The sequence below is a fragment of the Alnus glutinosa genome, chromosome 11 (assembly GCF_958979055.1).
Source record: "Alnus glutinosa chromosome 11, dhAlnGlut1.1, whole genome shotgun sequence".
NCBI classification, from domain to species: domain Eukaryota; kingdom Viridiplantae; phylum Streptophyta; class Magnoliopsida; order Fagales; family Betulaceae; genus Alnus; species Alnus glutinosa.
In genome coordinates, this window is record NC_084896.1 from 26857947 (window position 1) to 26873947 (window position 16001).

At 32.8% G+C, this 16001-nt stretch overlaps 2 protein-coding genes across 2 annotated transcripts; both read left to right on the forward strand.

Moving 5' to 3' along the window:
• The first annotated feature begins 3809 nt into the window (after positions 1-3809).
• Positions 3810-5122, forward strand: LOC133881320 (UPF0481 protein At3g47200-like). Its single transcript, XM_062320244.1, has one exon. The coding sequence runs from the start codon at positions 3887-3889 to the stop codon at positions 5102-5104; it is 1218 nt and encodes a 405-aa protein (XP_062176228.1). The 5' UTR covers positions 3810-3886; the 3' UTR covers positions 5105-5122.
• Positions 5123-15172: 10050 nt separating this feature from the next.
• Positions 15173-15584, forward strand: LOC133882718 (uncharacterized). Its single transcript, XM_062321934.1, has one exon. The coding sequence runs from the start codon at positions 15199-15201 to the stop codon at positions 15544-15546; it is 348 nt and encodes a 115-aa protein (XP_062177918.1). The 5' UTR covers positions 15173-15198; the 3' UTR covers positions 15547-15584.
• The last annotated feature ends 417 nt before the right edge of the window (positions 15585-16001 follow it).

Sequence of the window (16001 nt, forward strand, 5' to 3'; positions counted from 1 at the left end):
TTTTTATATTATGATTGAATTTCACGTCTTTAATTCATTTCTTGGGAATGGGCTTCCAAGAGAGAGGGAGACCCTGCTCAGTTTCAAAGCCATATCTTTACAATAACGAGAAACAGGATATCACCAAATTCCAATATTGTCCATAACAAGCCACTAACAAATTTATAAAATAATTTTCTATAAATATAAAAAATTATAGAAAATTATTTTATAACATATTTACATGCGTTTGTTGCATTACACATGTAAAGATTCGGGCGGATTCACTAGCTAGGGCATTATATCATGACCAAGGAATGCTATAACTCTTTCTAGTGTTTTTCTTGTGTCCATCTGGAAGGACATAAATATAATAAAAAAAATTAAAAAATTGCATCTATGTCTTCATAAGAACATAAATGTAATTTTTTTTATTATATTTATATATGTCCTTCCAGATGGATACCAGAAGAACAATAAAAGGAATTTTTGCATTCCTTATCATGACCCTCCATCCCATTGGTCTTTTACCATAACAACTGGCCAGCCAGCAAGTCATGATTTGATGATTCTCACAATTTGACTTACTATAATCTTCATGTAACTACTAACCGCTATTCACGAGGTTATTCTAATTATTAAATGTAGTTATTAACCGTTATATACACATAAGGTAACGGACATTTTGGGCCTATGCCTTCTTTTAGCCTCTATTACAACATATTTTAAAAGATTTTAAAAATGTTTTGGACCCCTTTTTAGTGTTTTGGTGTTGTTTTAATATTTTTTTAAAAAATAAAATAAAATTCATAGTGTTTTAAATGAAATCCATATCTTCATTTCATATTCTAACTTAAAAATAACAAAGAAAATACAAACACCCATGGATTGGTTCATCCAGAAAATACAAACATACAAATTACAAATGACAGTTGTTCCAATATAAATCCAACAATATTACAAATCGAACAAACATAAAAACGACGCTATTTTGGTAAATTTGTTATACATATTAAGCACATCTGCTTACCCTAAAACAGCTATCCACATATGCGGATAATAGTTAACGGTTAGTTGTGGTTAATAATTGCCCGCTTTTACATGATGGCCGAACTGCCCTTGACTATTTCAAGATGGTTTCTACCACCAACCGGTATGGCTAAATGGGGTGATTAAGCCACCCCATTTGGCCAAAGAGGGAGGGTCTCTTGTTTAATTATTTTTTTTCATTTTTTCTAGTACTAATTATTATTATTTTTTCAATAAAATAGTTAATGAGCATACTAAATGTGCCCTTAGCCTTTGCGGGGGCAGTAGTAAAGCAATATATAATGAGATTTAGAGTCTTTCTTGTATCTTTCCAAATGTCATATACCTTTTAATTTATTATTGAATCAAAATCTATTAATAATCATTTTAAATTTAATGTTAATTTTAAATTTGAAATACAACATTTGAAATAACGCAAAGAGAACTCATCCTTGTAGGAGATCCCTCTCCACGTGAAAAATGTTGGTTGGTATTGATTCGATTGAAAACTAAAACAAACTAAAAAAGAGGAAAAAGTAAAAAGCTGAGCAGAAAATATAAAAAGAATTCATTTGGTCTCCGACACAAGCAAATCAAAAAGAAGAAAGTGAATCTTGGTCGGAGAGGTAGGCATAATTGGCATTTGGCTCCCCTTTATTTTCCCTCTATTTATTTTCCTTTGCCTCGGAATATGAGTTAAGCTTAGAAAAGGTAAAACGAGAGTTAGTGGTTCTGCTAAGCCATGTGATGTTGTTAAAATTGTCATAGACAGTTTTTAAAACTCTGCCGGCCGTTTGATATGAACTGAAATCACATGTAAGGATTCGTTTGAAATCTGTTAAAAAAAAAAAAAAAAAACAGTGATATTCAATTTTTAAAGACTCAATAAGTGAGAGCGAAAGATGCGTTTACTCTTAAATTTATTTTATATTAACCCTTTAAAAATTGGAACAAATGGACAAAATTTTTAAAACTCTGCCTGACGTTTGATATGTGCAATATGCTAAGAAGTACCAGTGTTTGGTCTCCACGATGAAAGTCAAACGAGGGGGGACACGTAACAAACCTTAAACGGAAGCAAGCTGTTTGCTCTCCACTTAAAACATTAATAAAATATTTTATTAAATTTGCTGGTCTTTGCAAAATGGAGTGGTCTTCGATCACTTGAGCAATGCAAAATGTTTTAAGTGGTTGATATTTTAATTTTATTTTTTTTAGTGATGGTATGAATAGACATTCTAAAATTTTCTCCAGAGCTGCTTTGAAACTAAGAATATTGCTAAGCATTTTTTTTTTTTTTTGTTTTTAAAGATATTGTTAAGCATCTTCACCTCCTTTATATACAAGTAATGTTAGGAATTATCTTTTTGTTGTCTTTTTATTATTTTAAAATTGATGTGACTTTTCAAATCACCATTAAGTTTGAGATGAATTCTTATTAGATTTTGATCTATTGATAATTTTAAAAATCAAACCAACTTTGAAATGATAAAAAAATAGCAAAAAGATGATTCTTAGAATTACTCAATATATATATATATATTTTATTATTTTAAAATTGATGTAGCTTTTCAAATCACCATTGAATTTGAGATGAATTACTAATAAATTTTGATTTATTGGTAATTTTAAAAGTCAAATCAATTTTGAAATGATAAAAAAATAACAAAAAGATGATTCTTAGCATTTTATATATATATATATATAAAACAAATACAGGAAGTATGAATTTGACTCTGCACAGAGGACAAAATGAATTAATGAAATTTCCAATTTAAAATTCTTAATTTTCACATAGAACAGTGAGTCAGTTTTGCCAGGATGAACGAACCAAGTACAAGTTTATCAATCGAATAAGAGTTTGTTTGGGATTATGTTGTGAAATAGAATTTATAGACTTACGACATGTTTAAAATTATGTTGAAAAATAGAGCTTTTAATTACTGAAATTTAGTCAATCATGAAAGATACTTGGTCTATAAAAGCCATTTCCCCAATATTTGATAAGAAAATGAAAAACACAAATAAAGCAACAAAAAAAGATCGTTTCCTTTCCTTTTTTTTTTTTTTTTTTTTTTTTCCCTAAGCAAAAAAAGAAAGAAAGATCATTTCCTAGCTTACTAGAGGATATTACAGGCATTTCCCCAAATCTTTGATAGGAAAAAAAAAAAAAAAACAAATAAACCAACAAAAAATATAATTTCCTTTTCTTTCTTTTTTTCTTCTATAAAAGAAAGAAAAGGTATTTTTATCCCAAACTTGTGTTTCTTTATAAGCCAACCCACCCGCTATTGTTTGAGAGCCACACCGACACGGCAGATGATCTACATTTCATTTGTAGGAGCTCGATCAACGTCTTTGTATTAATCGTCAACGTGCGGCGGACGTACTCACACGCAGCTTAAGGTGAAAACCCCCTTTCTCCTTATAATTTAATAGTTATAGAATATGTGGTGCTTGTTCGTATATGACTCCTCCTTTAATTTGTCCATAATTAAACTCTTGCTATATATGCATAAGAATTTCTATTTCTTTCCTCTTTCTTCCACTAGCATCAGTTGACATTTCAGCTATCAGATCAAGTCTTAATTTAGTTCTAAATATTTTGTGAATATCAAGGATTTAATATATACTTACAACTTAGAAAAGGAAAGGGTCCACACCAGATTTTGCCGCATCATGTGAATTGAATTATCTTCTAATGTTTTTAATTAATGCTCGTGACCCATGTCTTTGTCATTAGGAAATTTAAGAAAGGCAATTTGCTAAAATGGAACAATCAGCAAGTGCAGAAATTCAAGCAGCAACAAATGATTTATTAAATTTGATAATAAATTCTAAGAGTCAAGGCAAATGGTTGGCAAATGACATCTCAAAAATGCTAGAAAGCTCGAAGCCTCCCTTACCACCTGAATGTTGTATCTACAAGGTTCCAACTAATCTTCGCATAGTGAATGAAAAGGCCTACACTCCTCAGCATATATCAATAGGGCCTTTTCATCATGGTGATGAAAGATTGGAAACTATGGAAAAGCTTAAAGTGACATATCTCAAGAGATTTGTGCACAAGGCTACACTAAATGTGGAAAATTTAGTAAGCATTGTAAGGCATAGGGAAGCAGATGTTCGTCGTTGTTATTCACATACTAGCGGACTTAGCAGTGATGATTATGTGAAAATGATTCTGCTGGATGCGAGCTTCATTATTGTGTTTTTTAAAAAATGCAAGCATAAAGAATGGATGGGCCCGAATGAGAAGGACTTAACACCGTGGTTGATTAATGCATTAAGAAGGGACATCCGCTTGCTTGAAAATCAACTTCTTTTCTTTGTTATTGAGGAATTGTACAACTTTGCATTTGCATCTCACTCAAACTTACCTTCCTTCACCGACCTTGCCATCAAATTCTTGAAACGATCCGGCAGTAGAGATATATCTCACGATCCCAATTTGAAAATAAGACACTTCGTTGATTTGCTAAGAACCTCTTTTTTGCCTCAATCAATATCACAAAGTCTACCGAAAAGAAACCGTCACGATAAAGTTAGGCAATTATACAGTGCGAGCCAATTGGTCGAGGCAGGAGTGAAGTTGAAGATGAGCTCAAGCAAATTATTATTTGACTTAAAATTCACAAACGGAGTGCTGGAAATACCAACCTTAAAATTTGACGATAAAACAGAGTCTCTTTTTCGAAACATCATGGCCTTGGAACAATGTCACTATCCCTTTGATGGTTATTTTACCGATTATATTCGTGTATTGGATTTCCTTATCGACACTCCCAATGATGTGGATTTACTTGTGCAAAAGAGGATCATAGTTAACGGTTTAGGTGACAGCAATGCAGTGTCAACTTTGGTCAACAATCTTTGGAGACAAATTTTTATTTCAGAAGTGAACTCCGATTATATTGATCTTTGTAATGATTTGAACAACTTCTATGGGAAACGTTGCAATAGGTGGAAAGCTACCTTGAGACATGATTATTTAAGCACTCCTTGGAGAATTGCTTCTACTGCAGCTGCTATTATTTTGTTGTTGCTCACTTTCACACAAACTGTATGCTCTATCATCTCATTGTGGTACATCTAAAGTTTGAGTAATTTTAATGGTATTGGATTGCATTGTGATAACATTGTATTATTCACTTATTTTTATTGTTTTAGGAGCTTGAGGTTTGTGGGATTGTAGTCTACAATTTGGAAATTTTAAATTTGAGTTAAGTACTAAATTTTTTGCTTTTACACTCAATTATAATCTAACATTTTTTATGTTGTAATACTATATGCTCTATTTGCAATATTCTTTTTACTCTTTGAAATCATATTTTTAAATTATACACTTTGAGATATTTTCAATCCGCTATTATACCAATTGCTATTTGTTCGTAATTCTTTTAGTTTAGTCCCATTTCTTTCTCTCTGTCTCATATTATTGGTACATCTAGTAGTTAGATATATGTGTTTCCTGTTTGAGTGACATATGGCTTGTGACGACCCATTTTTTTTAAAAAAAAAAAAACATACAAACGGATCTTCACAATGGCACGACTACGTGTCGCTCAGCCAACATAACGAACACGTTCCATAACATGTACCTGATATTCAGAGTTACATCTAACACAACAAAATATAAATATCAATGTGCAGCTGAACACATATCAATAGCGGAATTACATCTAATACATCATTGTTATCAATAACAAGAGTCATTTACAAGTCTATCTATTTAAGGCTTATAAAACACATTACATTTACTACATACTAAAATGTAGGCTCAACAATTGCAAATGCCATGTAGAACATGAGCCATAAATAAAATACACAAATGCGAACTACCCATGAGTCCATGACTTATGACTGTTGCAATGTGCTCCAATCATAGCATCACATACGCTAGGTGGAGAGTCAATATTTATATCCGCAGAACCTGCAACCAAAGCATCAATGTCTGCACGGTTGAGGGGGGTTGCCGCATCCGCACATGTGGAATTATGAGCCCACCGCCTTAGCATAAATAATTACACTAAGACCTCAGAGGTATACTATTCACTGAGTTTTTTCAAAGAACCAACCTTTCTTTTCTAGTCATGCGTACACTATAACATCCACCAATTTTATAAACTTTTGTTTGAAAGCCCCCATAGCTGATATAGCAAACACTGACTAATATAAAACATTTAAAGCATACTACGCAGCTGAGCATATACGTAGAAGTTCCACTGCTGGAAAAAACTACATGCCTCCTCACCTACTATAATACTTTTGATGTTGTGAGATTTAGAAACCAATAGCATTTAAATCATGCAACTATCCGATAAAAATATACATAAGATCTTTTCCATTGAGACTCTTATGCATATTAATACGTCTAGCAAAACTACTCATAATATAAAAAACATCACTCATAAAAACAATGTTATGCATGCTCATGCTAATTGTTTTATGTCTTGGGAATCTAACCCAAGCATAATGATTCAAGGGAATCTAACCCAAGCAAGCACTAGTACCTCAAGGGAATCTAACCCAAGCAGGCACCTCATGGGAATCTAACCTAAGCAGGCACTTCATGGGAATCTAACCTATGGACGAGGAAGTCAATGGAATTTAACCCAAGCAAGTATTAGTACCCCAAGGGAATCTAACCCAAGAAGGCACCTCATGGGAATCTAACCCATGGATAATTTCCCGTGGGTTATGAACCTCACTTCGATGTACGTTTAGCGTTTATATGCTTATGCATCATACCTCAAAAACAATATACATTTCATTTCATAAATCATGCCTTAAACACATGCTTTCTTTATAAAAACAGAATCAGTCCACCATATCATTTTTTAGACAATTTGCATAACTTAAATCTCCAACTTATACTCGCTCTAAAATCATATATCATATTCATACTTCAAAACATCATCATAATTTCAATATATTCAAAAGTACTCAAATCATCCGAAAAAGATCATAATCAATATACAGTTAGTTCAAATTTGTAAAACAATATATATTTTTGCAATTCATCATATATGAAAATAATACTTCTCAGTGAGTAAAATACTCACCTTGGCTGCGCGGATATTAAGCACTAGGTCTCCTAAACACTACCTTGCAATGTATCACTGTGGAATAACACATTGCACTATTTAGCACTTTAAATAATTGACACCCTAATTAGCACTTGAATCGCTCAAGGCTAAACCGTTAGAAACCCATAATATTTTAAGGGTCCCAATTACTCCAACAAATTTAGACACTAACTAAACTCAATTAACACTAACCCAGAGTACTTACTAAGGGTTAGATATTAAAATCACTATTTAACTATTTACTCATAATATTAATTATTAACCCGCAATTAATTTCACTAACCCATAAATTATTTTCATTAACATTTATAATAATATTAGCTCTAAAATTATATTCATTAAACTTTTACATACAATATTATCGTATTTTAAATAACATCGACCCATAAGAAACTCTTAGGGTTAACCTCACAATTATTATTTAAACTAAATACCCATAATTATTTACTTTTATTAACATTAGAACCTAATCCATAAATACTTATTTTTACAAAACCCATAACCAATTTGGGATTATTCATCACTATAATTACAATTAATCCACAATTTAACAATCTAGGTTTTAATTACTTAAAATTCCCAAATTAATTTAATCCATCAAATTATGGTTTCCAATCTTAAACCTAAAATTATAAAACACTACTTCAAACACAATATTATTAGCTCAATAGCATTTACTAATGATTAATCACATAAAAACGCCACTAAAATTAAATACCCGAAAGTTAGGCTTTAAAGAACTTACCAAAATTTCACCAAACCAAAACCCATGGTTTGGGTAGCCTCTAGCAAGTTTCAAGTAACCCATTACATAAAGAAAACACTAAATTAAACTCAAATTTAAGATTTTAACCCAAAATCTCAAGAACATGAGTTTAGTATTTTACCTAAAAGCGATCGGTGAAAACGTAGATCGAGCTTCATAGATCATGTTACCGAAGACGGATTTGAATTTAGACGGTTGAATCTTTGTAGATCAAAGATTTTTTTATAAAAATTTAAAGAAAAAAATAAGGAGGAGAGGCACTGCCTCATACCGAAAAAGGAGAAGGCCGTTCGGCCTTTTTCTCAAAAACAAGGTGCAGTATTATTATTATTATTTTTCCAAGGCAAGGGCCTTGGCCCTTCCTCCCTTTTAGTAAACGTTATACTCTTTTTTTTTTTCATTTACTTTTTGACTTTTATTTTTTATTTTTAATTTCTTTTCTCTTTTAATATTTTTTTTTTCTCTTTTCTTTTTTTTTTATTTAATTTTATTCATCAATTTATTTAATTTTATTTTTCATTTCTAATTTCATTTCTATTATTTATATTTTCTATTTTATTTAAACTTTAAAAATATTCCTTTACATTTTTTAATGACACTAAAATAATTTTAATTAATTATTTACTCAAATTTTTTAGCCCATAATTATTAAATAATATCCTGAACATTACATGGTTACTTGAAAATCAACTTCCTTTCTTTATTATTGAGGAAATATACAACCTTGCATTTTCATCTCGCTCAAACTGCCATTGCTTCACTCAGCTTCCCGGTGAATTTTTTGAAAAATTGGTAAGACACCGTTTTTCGCTTCAAAATGAACACCATGTGCCTATTTATCCCAATTTTAAAATAATGCACTTTGCCGATTTGTTAAGAACATCTTCTCCACCTCAATCACAAAGGCTAGAAAAAAGAAAGCCAGTCAAAGATGTTATGCATCATTTGTACACTGTGAATCAGTTACAGGAGGCAGGAGTGAAGTTTAAGGTGGGTTCAAGCGAAAGCTTATTCGACTTAAAATTCACAAACAGAGTGCTAGAAATACCACACTTAACATTATACGAGAATACCGAGTCTCTTTTTTAAAACCTCGTGACCTTGGAGCAATGTCACTATCAGTTCGACCATTATGTTACCGATTATATTCGCGTATTGGATTTTCTTATAGACACTGACAAAAATGTGGATTTCCTTGTGCGAAAAGGGATTCTGGTTAATATTTTAGGCGACAGCAATGCAGTGACAACTTTAATCAACAAGCTCAGTCAATAAACTTATTTTTTAGAAATGAACTCCAATTATTGTTGTCTTTGTGAAAAATTAAATTCATTCTATAAGGTTCCTTGCCATAGCACTACAAAAAATTTGACGATTGAAACCGTCCAGAAATTGCAAAAAACCGTCTGGAAAAAGGTCCAGACGGTTTTTTCTGGACGGTTTCAAACCGTCAATGAATTTGTGTCGCTAATCCAGGTTATGGACGGTTTGGGTCAAACAGTCTGCAATTTCAGACGGTTTGGACCAAACCGTCCATAACTGATTATGGACGATTTTGCCCAAAACCGTCCACAATTTGTTTGTTTGTTTGTTTTTTGTTTTTTTTTTTAAAAAAAATTATAATCATTATTATTTTCTAATATATTTATAATTATAATTATTTTTGTTCATCCGGCTGAAGGACCACCGGAAGGTTGTCCATTTCAATATCTCCACCATCTCGCTGGCTAAAGGAACCACCGGAAGGTCGTCACAGTCGCATGTATGCGCACGTTCTCCATCTCCATCAGCTTCTTCTCCACCGCACCTCTCGCACTACCCATCAAACATTAACTCCAAACCAAAAACAAATACAAAATAAACAAACACAATCCAAACCCCTAAAAAAACCAAAGATTGTTATGAGCACAGTTAGATCCGTCCAATGGTTTGGGAGATAGTGGTGACGAGGAGGGCCGGAGGGGGGAGAGAAAGAGAGAGGAAGGGCCGGATCTCTCTTTGTATTCCGGCCACAGGTCCGGCCGAGCGTGGGTTTCGGCCGGATCTGTCAAACCCACGCACGTACACCGGCATACGTTCAACAGATCCGGCCGAAATCCGTCGAGAGAACCCGTCGCGCATCCCGTTCTAGCTGACCGTCCAGATCCCGTCGCGTGCCCCGTTCCTGCCGACCGTCCAGATGCCGTCGACGTCCGTCTTCAATTGAAGGCCAGAGAGAGGAAGAAGAACGAAGAGGCTCTGAGAGAGAGATGGGTTTCGTACATGAAGAGGAAGAAAGAAACAACAAGAAAAGAAAGATGGGTTTCGGCTCTGAGAGAGAGATGGGTTTTAAAAAGAAAAAAACAGGAAAAGAACAAAAAAAAATAGAAAAAAGAAAAATGTTACAGACGGTTTCTTTTTGAAACCGTCTGTAAACTGTTGACTTAAGGACGGTTTTATTAAAAACGTCTCTAAATTTGGAGACGGTTTTTAAGAAAACCGTCTGGAAATTAGTTTGAATATTAATTTCTAGACGGTTTTATAAAACCGTTTGTAAATTTACAGACGGTTTTAATAAAACCATCTGTATATTTGAATTTTCAAACGGTAATATTAAAACCGTCTGTAAATTTATAGACGGTTTTTAAAAAAACCGTCTGGAAATTAATTTTCTGACGATTTTGATAAAATTGTCTGTAAATTTACAGACGGTTTTATAAAATTGTCTATAAAACTATAATTCTAGACGGTTTTCAAAACCGTCTAGAAAAAAACCGTCAAGAAAAAGTGATTTTTTGGTAGTGTAGTTGAAAGGCTAGCTTAAGACGTGATTATTTCAGCACTTCTTGGAGAATTGCTTCCACCATAGCTGCTATTGTCTTATTGGTGCTCACTTTCATACAAACCATATGCTCCATCATCTCATTATAACGGCAGATATGAAGTTTGTGTAATTCTAATTGTATTGGATTGTATTGTGATAACATTTTATTGTTCAATTATTTTTACTGGTTTAGGTGTTTGAGGTTTGTGGAATTGCACTCAATTATAATCTTGCACCTTTTTTATTTTTTATTTAATATTGTAATACTATATGCTCTATTTGCAATATCCTTTATACTATTTGAATCATATTTTTAAATTATACACTTTGAGATATTTTCAATCAATCATTCTACCAATTGCTTTTTGTTCGTAATTCTTTTAGTTTGGTCCTATTTCGTACTCCCTCTCATATTATTAGCACATCTAGTAGTTAGGTATATATATATATATATATATATGTTTCAACTAAAGGAAAGATAATAACCTTCAATGGCTCTGTAATAATGGTTAGGCTTGCAATAGACTAATAAACCCGCAAGAAAAGAAGATTTGGAGACGGAGAAAGTTAGGTAGTAATTAATATAGGTGCCCCTAATTTTTGTAATTAGGACATTCCATGCGGTGTACTCGTTTAGTAGCCCCCAAAGCCCATGGAGCCCATCATGGCCCACATAAGCCCAAGAAGGGCCGGACAACATAATAAAAAGCTCAAGGTCATAGACTTATATGTAGTTTACACAACACATGTAAAAGCGATGTGTTTTTAATTGGTACAGCGATTTCAATAGGGGAGGGGTTTTTTTTTTCATGTTCCAAATTTTTTTTCTCAATTTTGTTTTTCCTGTTTTTTAAACGATTCAAACATATATCGGTTTTCACCATTTCAAAAACATTAAGAATGAGGTCCTTTTGAAGATATGTGTTGGATTCAGCTTATAAGACTGTCTGTATCTACCTCTTTCTGTCAAAATTCTTCCAATGTGCGTGACTTTGTCCCATTTCCCCTTTCCTCAATTCTCTCTCAAAAAAAAAAAAATTAAGAATATACAAAAAAAAAAAAAAAAAAAAAAAAAAAAAAAAACCCAAACTAACCCTTATTCATTTATTTTATTTTTATTTTTTATTTTTTTATGAAAAAACACTTTATAAACCAAACTCAAAATCCAAAACAAGCACTCCAGTAAACACAGGATACAACTACCCCGAAAAGGTGAGCACAACTACAGCTTGCTAGTGCAGTAGAGAAACAACAAAACCTACTAATACAGTCTACATCTCACAAACAAAAACAAAAGAAACACCTGCTCTGTTCAAAACAGAGATCACAAAGAACACTAAACAGAACCAGCCTCAAAGGAGAACCGACACTACATCAAATTATGCAGATTCCATCCTTGCACAAGCTTGCAATTCTGAGTAGTCCTCTTGAACGGACAATTAGCCATAATCTTCTACCTAACCTCCCATTTAACATGAGCCATAATTTGTTCCTCTGATCTAGGAGCATTGTAATGCATCAGATCATTACGTTGCCTCCATAAATGATCAACTGTGGCCCCAAAACAAAGCTTGCACAGATTGGTATATAGACTTTTCCCCTTTCAGCTCATTTGTACTCCAAGCTGCAACATCCTCCCACTCCACCTCCGGATCAGAAAATCTTGCAAGAGGCCATCAATTCTCTCCATATTCTTCTGCTGAAACTAAAATTAAAGAAGAAATGGTCTCTGCTTTCTTGGTTACCGTGGCAGAAAAGACACAAGCTATTCCCACCATATCCCCATTTACACATCCGGTCCTTGGGTGGAAGAACATCCCTGAAAGCCAACCAAAGCATGAAGGCATGTCTAGGAATAGCCATAGAAAATCAGACCGTTTTCCACCAAGAAACAACAGGCATCCTTTCCCTTAGAAGATCCCATGTCTTAGGGCAAGAATAACATTTTCATTTATTTTTTTGTATTATGATTCATTTAATTTTTATTTTATGATTGAATTTCACGTCTTTATTCATTTCTTGGGAATGGGCTTCCTAGAGAGAGAGAGAGACCCTGCTCAGTTCAAAGCCATATCTTTACAATAACGAGAAACAGGATATCACCAAATTCCAATATTGTCCATAACAAGCCACTAACAAATTTATAAAATAATTTTCCATAAATATCAAAATTTATAGAAAATTATTTTGTAACATATTTACAGGCTTTTGTTGCATTACACATGTAAAGATCCGGGCGGATTCACTAGCTAGGGCATTATATCATGACCAATGAATGTTAAAGCTCTTTCTAGTACTTTTTTGGTGTCCATTTGAAAGGACATAAAAAAAAAAATTAAAAAATTAAAAAAAAAAATTAAAAAAAAAAAAAAAAATTAAAAAATTAAAAAATTGCATCCATGTCATCAAAAAAACATAGATGTAATTTTTTTATTACATTTATATTCTTCCAGAGGGACACCAAAATAACAATAAAAGGAACTCTAGTATTCCTCGTCATGACCCTCTATCCCTTTTGTCTTACCATAACAAGTGGCCAGCCAACAAGGCATGATCCGATGATTCTCATAATTTGACTTACTATAATCTTCATGTAGTTACTAACCGCTATTTACAAAGTTATTCTAATTATTAAATGTGGTTACTAACTGTTATCCACACATAAGGTAATGAATATTTTGGGCCTACGCCTTCTTTTGGCCTCTATTACGACATATTTTAAAAGATTTAAAAAATGTTTTGGACCCCTTTTTAGTGTTTGGCGCTGTTTTAATATTTTTTTTTTAAAAAAAAATAAAATAAAATCCATAGTGTTTTAAATGAAATCCATATCTACATTTCCTATTCTAGCATAAAAATAACAAAGAAAATACAAACACCCTTGGATGGGTTCATCCAAAAAATACAAACATACAAATTACAAATAACAGTTATTCCAATATAAATCCAACAACATTACAAATCCAACAAACATAAAAACGACGCAATTTTGGTGAATTTGTTATACATATTAAGCACATTTGCTTACCCTAAAACAGCTATCCACATATACGGATAATGGTTAACGGTTAGTTGTGATTAATAATTGCCCGCTTTTACATGATGGCTGAATTGCCCCAAAATATTTCAATATGGTTTCTACCACCACCCGGTATGGCCAAATGGGGTGATTAAGCCACCCCATTTGGCCAAAGAGGGAGGGTCTCTTGTTTTATTTATTTATTTATTTTTCATTTTTTCTAGTACTAATTATTAATTTTTTTCAATAAAATAGTTAATGAGGTACTAAATGTGCCCTCAGCCTTTGCAGGGCCATAATAAAGCAATAAGGAGAATTAGAGCTTTTTTTGTATTTTTTTCAAATGTCATGTAACTTTTAATTTACTATTGAATTAAAATTTAATAATAATCATTTAAAATTTAATGTTAATTTTAAATTTGAAATACAACATTTGAATTAACGGAAAGAGAACTCCTCCTTGTAGGAGGTCCCTCTCCACGTGAAAAATGTTGGTTGGTATTGATTCGATTGAAAACTAAAACAAACTAAAAAAAGCTGAGCAGAAAATATAAAAAGAATTCATTTGGTCTCGGACACAAGCAAATCATAAAGAAGAAAGTGAATCTTGGTCGGAGAGGAAGGCATAATTGGCATTTGGCTCCCCTTTATTTTCCCTCTATTTATTTTACTTTGCCTCGGAATATGAGTTAAGCTTAGAAAAGGAAAAACGAGAGTAAGTGGGTTCTGCTAAGCCATTTGATGTTGTTAAAATTGTGATAGACAATTTTTAAAACTCTGCCAGCCATTTGATATGAACTGAAAACACATGTAAGGATTCGTTTGAAATCTGTTAAAAAAAAAAAAAAAAAAAAAAAAAAAAAAAACAGCTGTATTCAATTTTTAAAGACTCAATAAGTGAGAGTAGATGATTAACCCTTTAAAAATTGGAACAAATGGACAAAATTTTTAAAACTCTGCCAGCCGTTGATATGTGCAATATGCTAAGAAGTGCCAGCTGTTTGGTCTCCACGATGAAAGTCGAACGAGGTGGGACACGTGACAAACCTTTATTACTGTCGTGGTCCGCGGAGACCCAAAAATTGACTAAACAAACCTTAAACGGAAGCAAGCTGTTTGCTCTCCACTAAAAACATTAATAAAATATTTTATTAAATTTAGACTATGTAGTGCTTGTTCTTGACGCCCCTCCTTTCTCCGTAATTAAACTGTTGGAGCGTGGCTCCTTTTTACTTGTACCTTTCTCTTGCTATGCATAAGAATTTGTATTTCTTTGCTCTTTTTTCCACCAGCATCAGTTGTCAGTTCAGATATCACATAAAATCCTAATTTAGTTCTAAATATTCTGTGAATATCAAGGATTTAAAAGATACTTAGAATTTAGAAAAGAAAAGGTCAACAGGAGATTTTGCAGCATCGTGGGAACTATCTTCCAATATATGTTTTAACTAATGCTGGTGACCCGTGTCTTTGTGATCATTAGGCAATTTAAGAAAGGCAACTTAATTGCTAGATGGCAGAATCAGCAAGTGCAGAAATTCAAGAAGAAGCAAATGCTTTGATAATAAATGTCAATGAAAATTCTGAAAGTGAATGGGAAGCAAACAGTGCAAGTGGAAATGAAAGTCAAAAGGGAAAAGTTGATACGGAAGCCAACTTGCTAGACAGAGCGTTGGCAAATAACATCACACAAATGCTAGAAAGCTTGGAGCCTCCCTTATCACCTGAATGTTGTATCTACAAGGTTCCAAGTGATCTTCGCAAAATGAACGAAGAAGCTTACACTCCTCAGGTTATATCAATAGGGCCTTTTCACCACGGTGTTGAAAGGTTCCTCGCCATGGTTGGCAGGCTAACTTGAGACGTGATTATTTCAGCACTCCTTGGAGAACTGCTTCTACCGTATTTGCTATTATCTTGTTGGTGCTCACTTTCATACAAACTGTAAGCTCGTTACTGCAGAAATGAAGTTTGTGTAATTCTAATTGTATTGGATTGTATTGTGATAACATGTGAATCAAATTGTAGTCTACTACTTGGAAATTTTAAATTTTAGTTAAGTACTAAATTTTTTGCTTTTGCACTCAATTATAATCTTGCACCTTTTTTTAAAAAAAAAAATTAAAAAAAAAATTAATATTGTAATAGTATATGCTCTATTTGCAATATTCTTTATACTCTTTGAATCATATTTTTAAATTATACACTTTGAGATATTTTCAATCAATCATTCTACCAATTGCTATTTTGTTCCTATTTCTCTCTCTCTCTCTCTCTCTCTCTCTCTCTCTCTCTCTCTCTCTCTCTCTCTCTCTC

Coding starts and splice junctions, on each gene's coding strand:
- LOC133882718 (XM_062321934.1), top strand. CDS start 15,199: ATGGCAGAATCAGCAAGTGCAGAAATTCAAGAAGAAGCAAATGCTTTG.
- LOC133881320 (XM_062320244.1), top strand. CDS start 3,887: ATGCTAGAAAGCTCGAAGCCTCCCTTACCACCTGAATGTTGTATCTAC.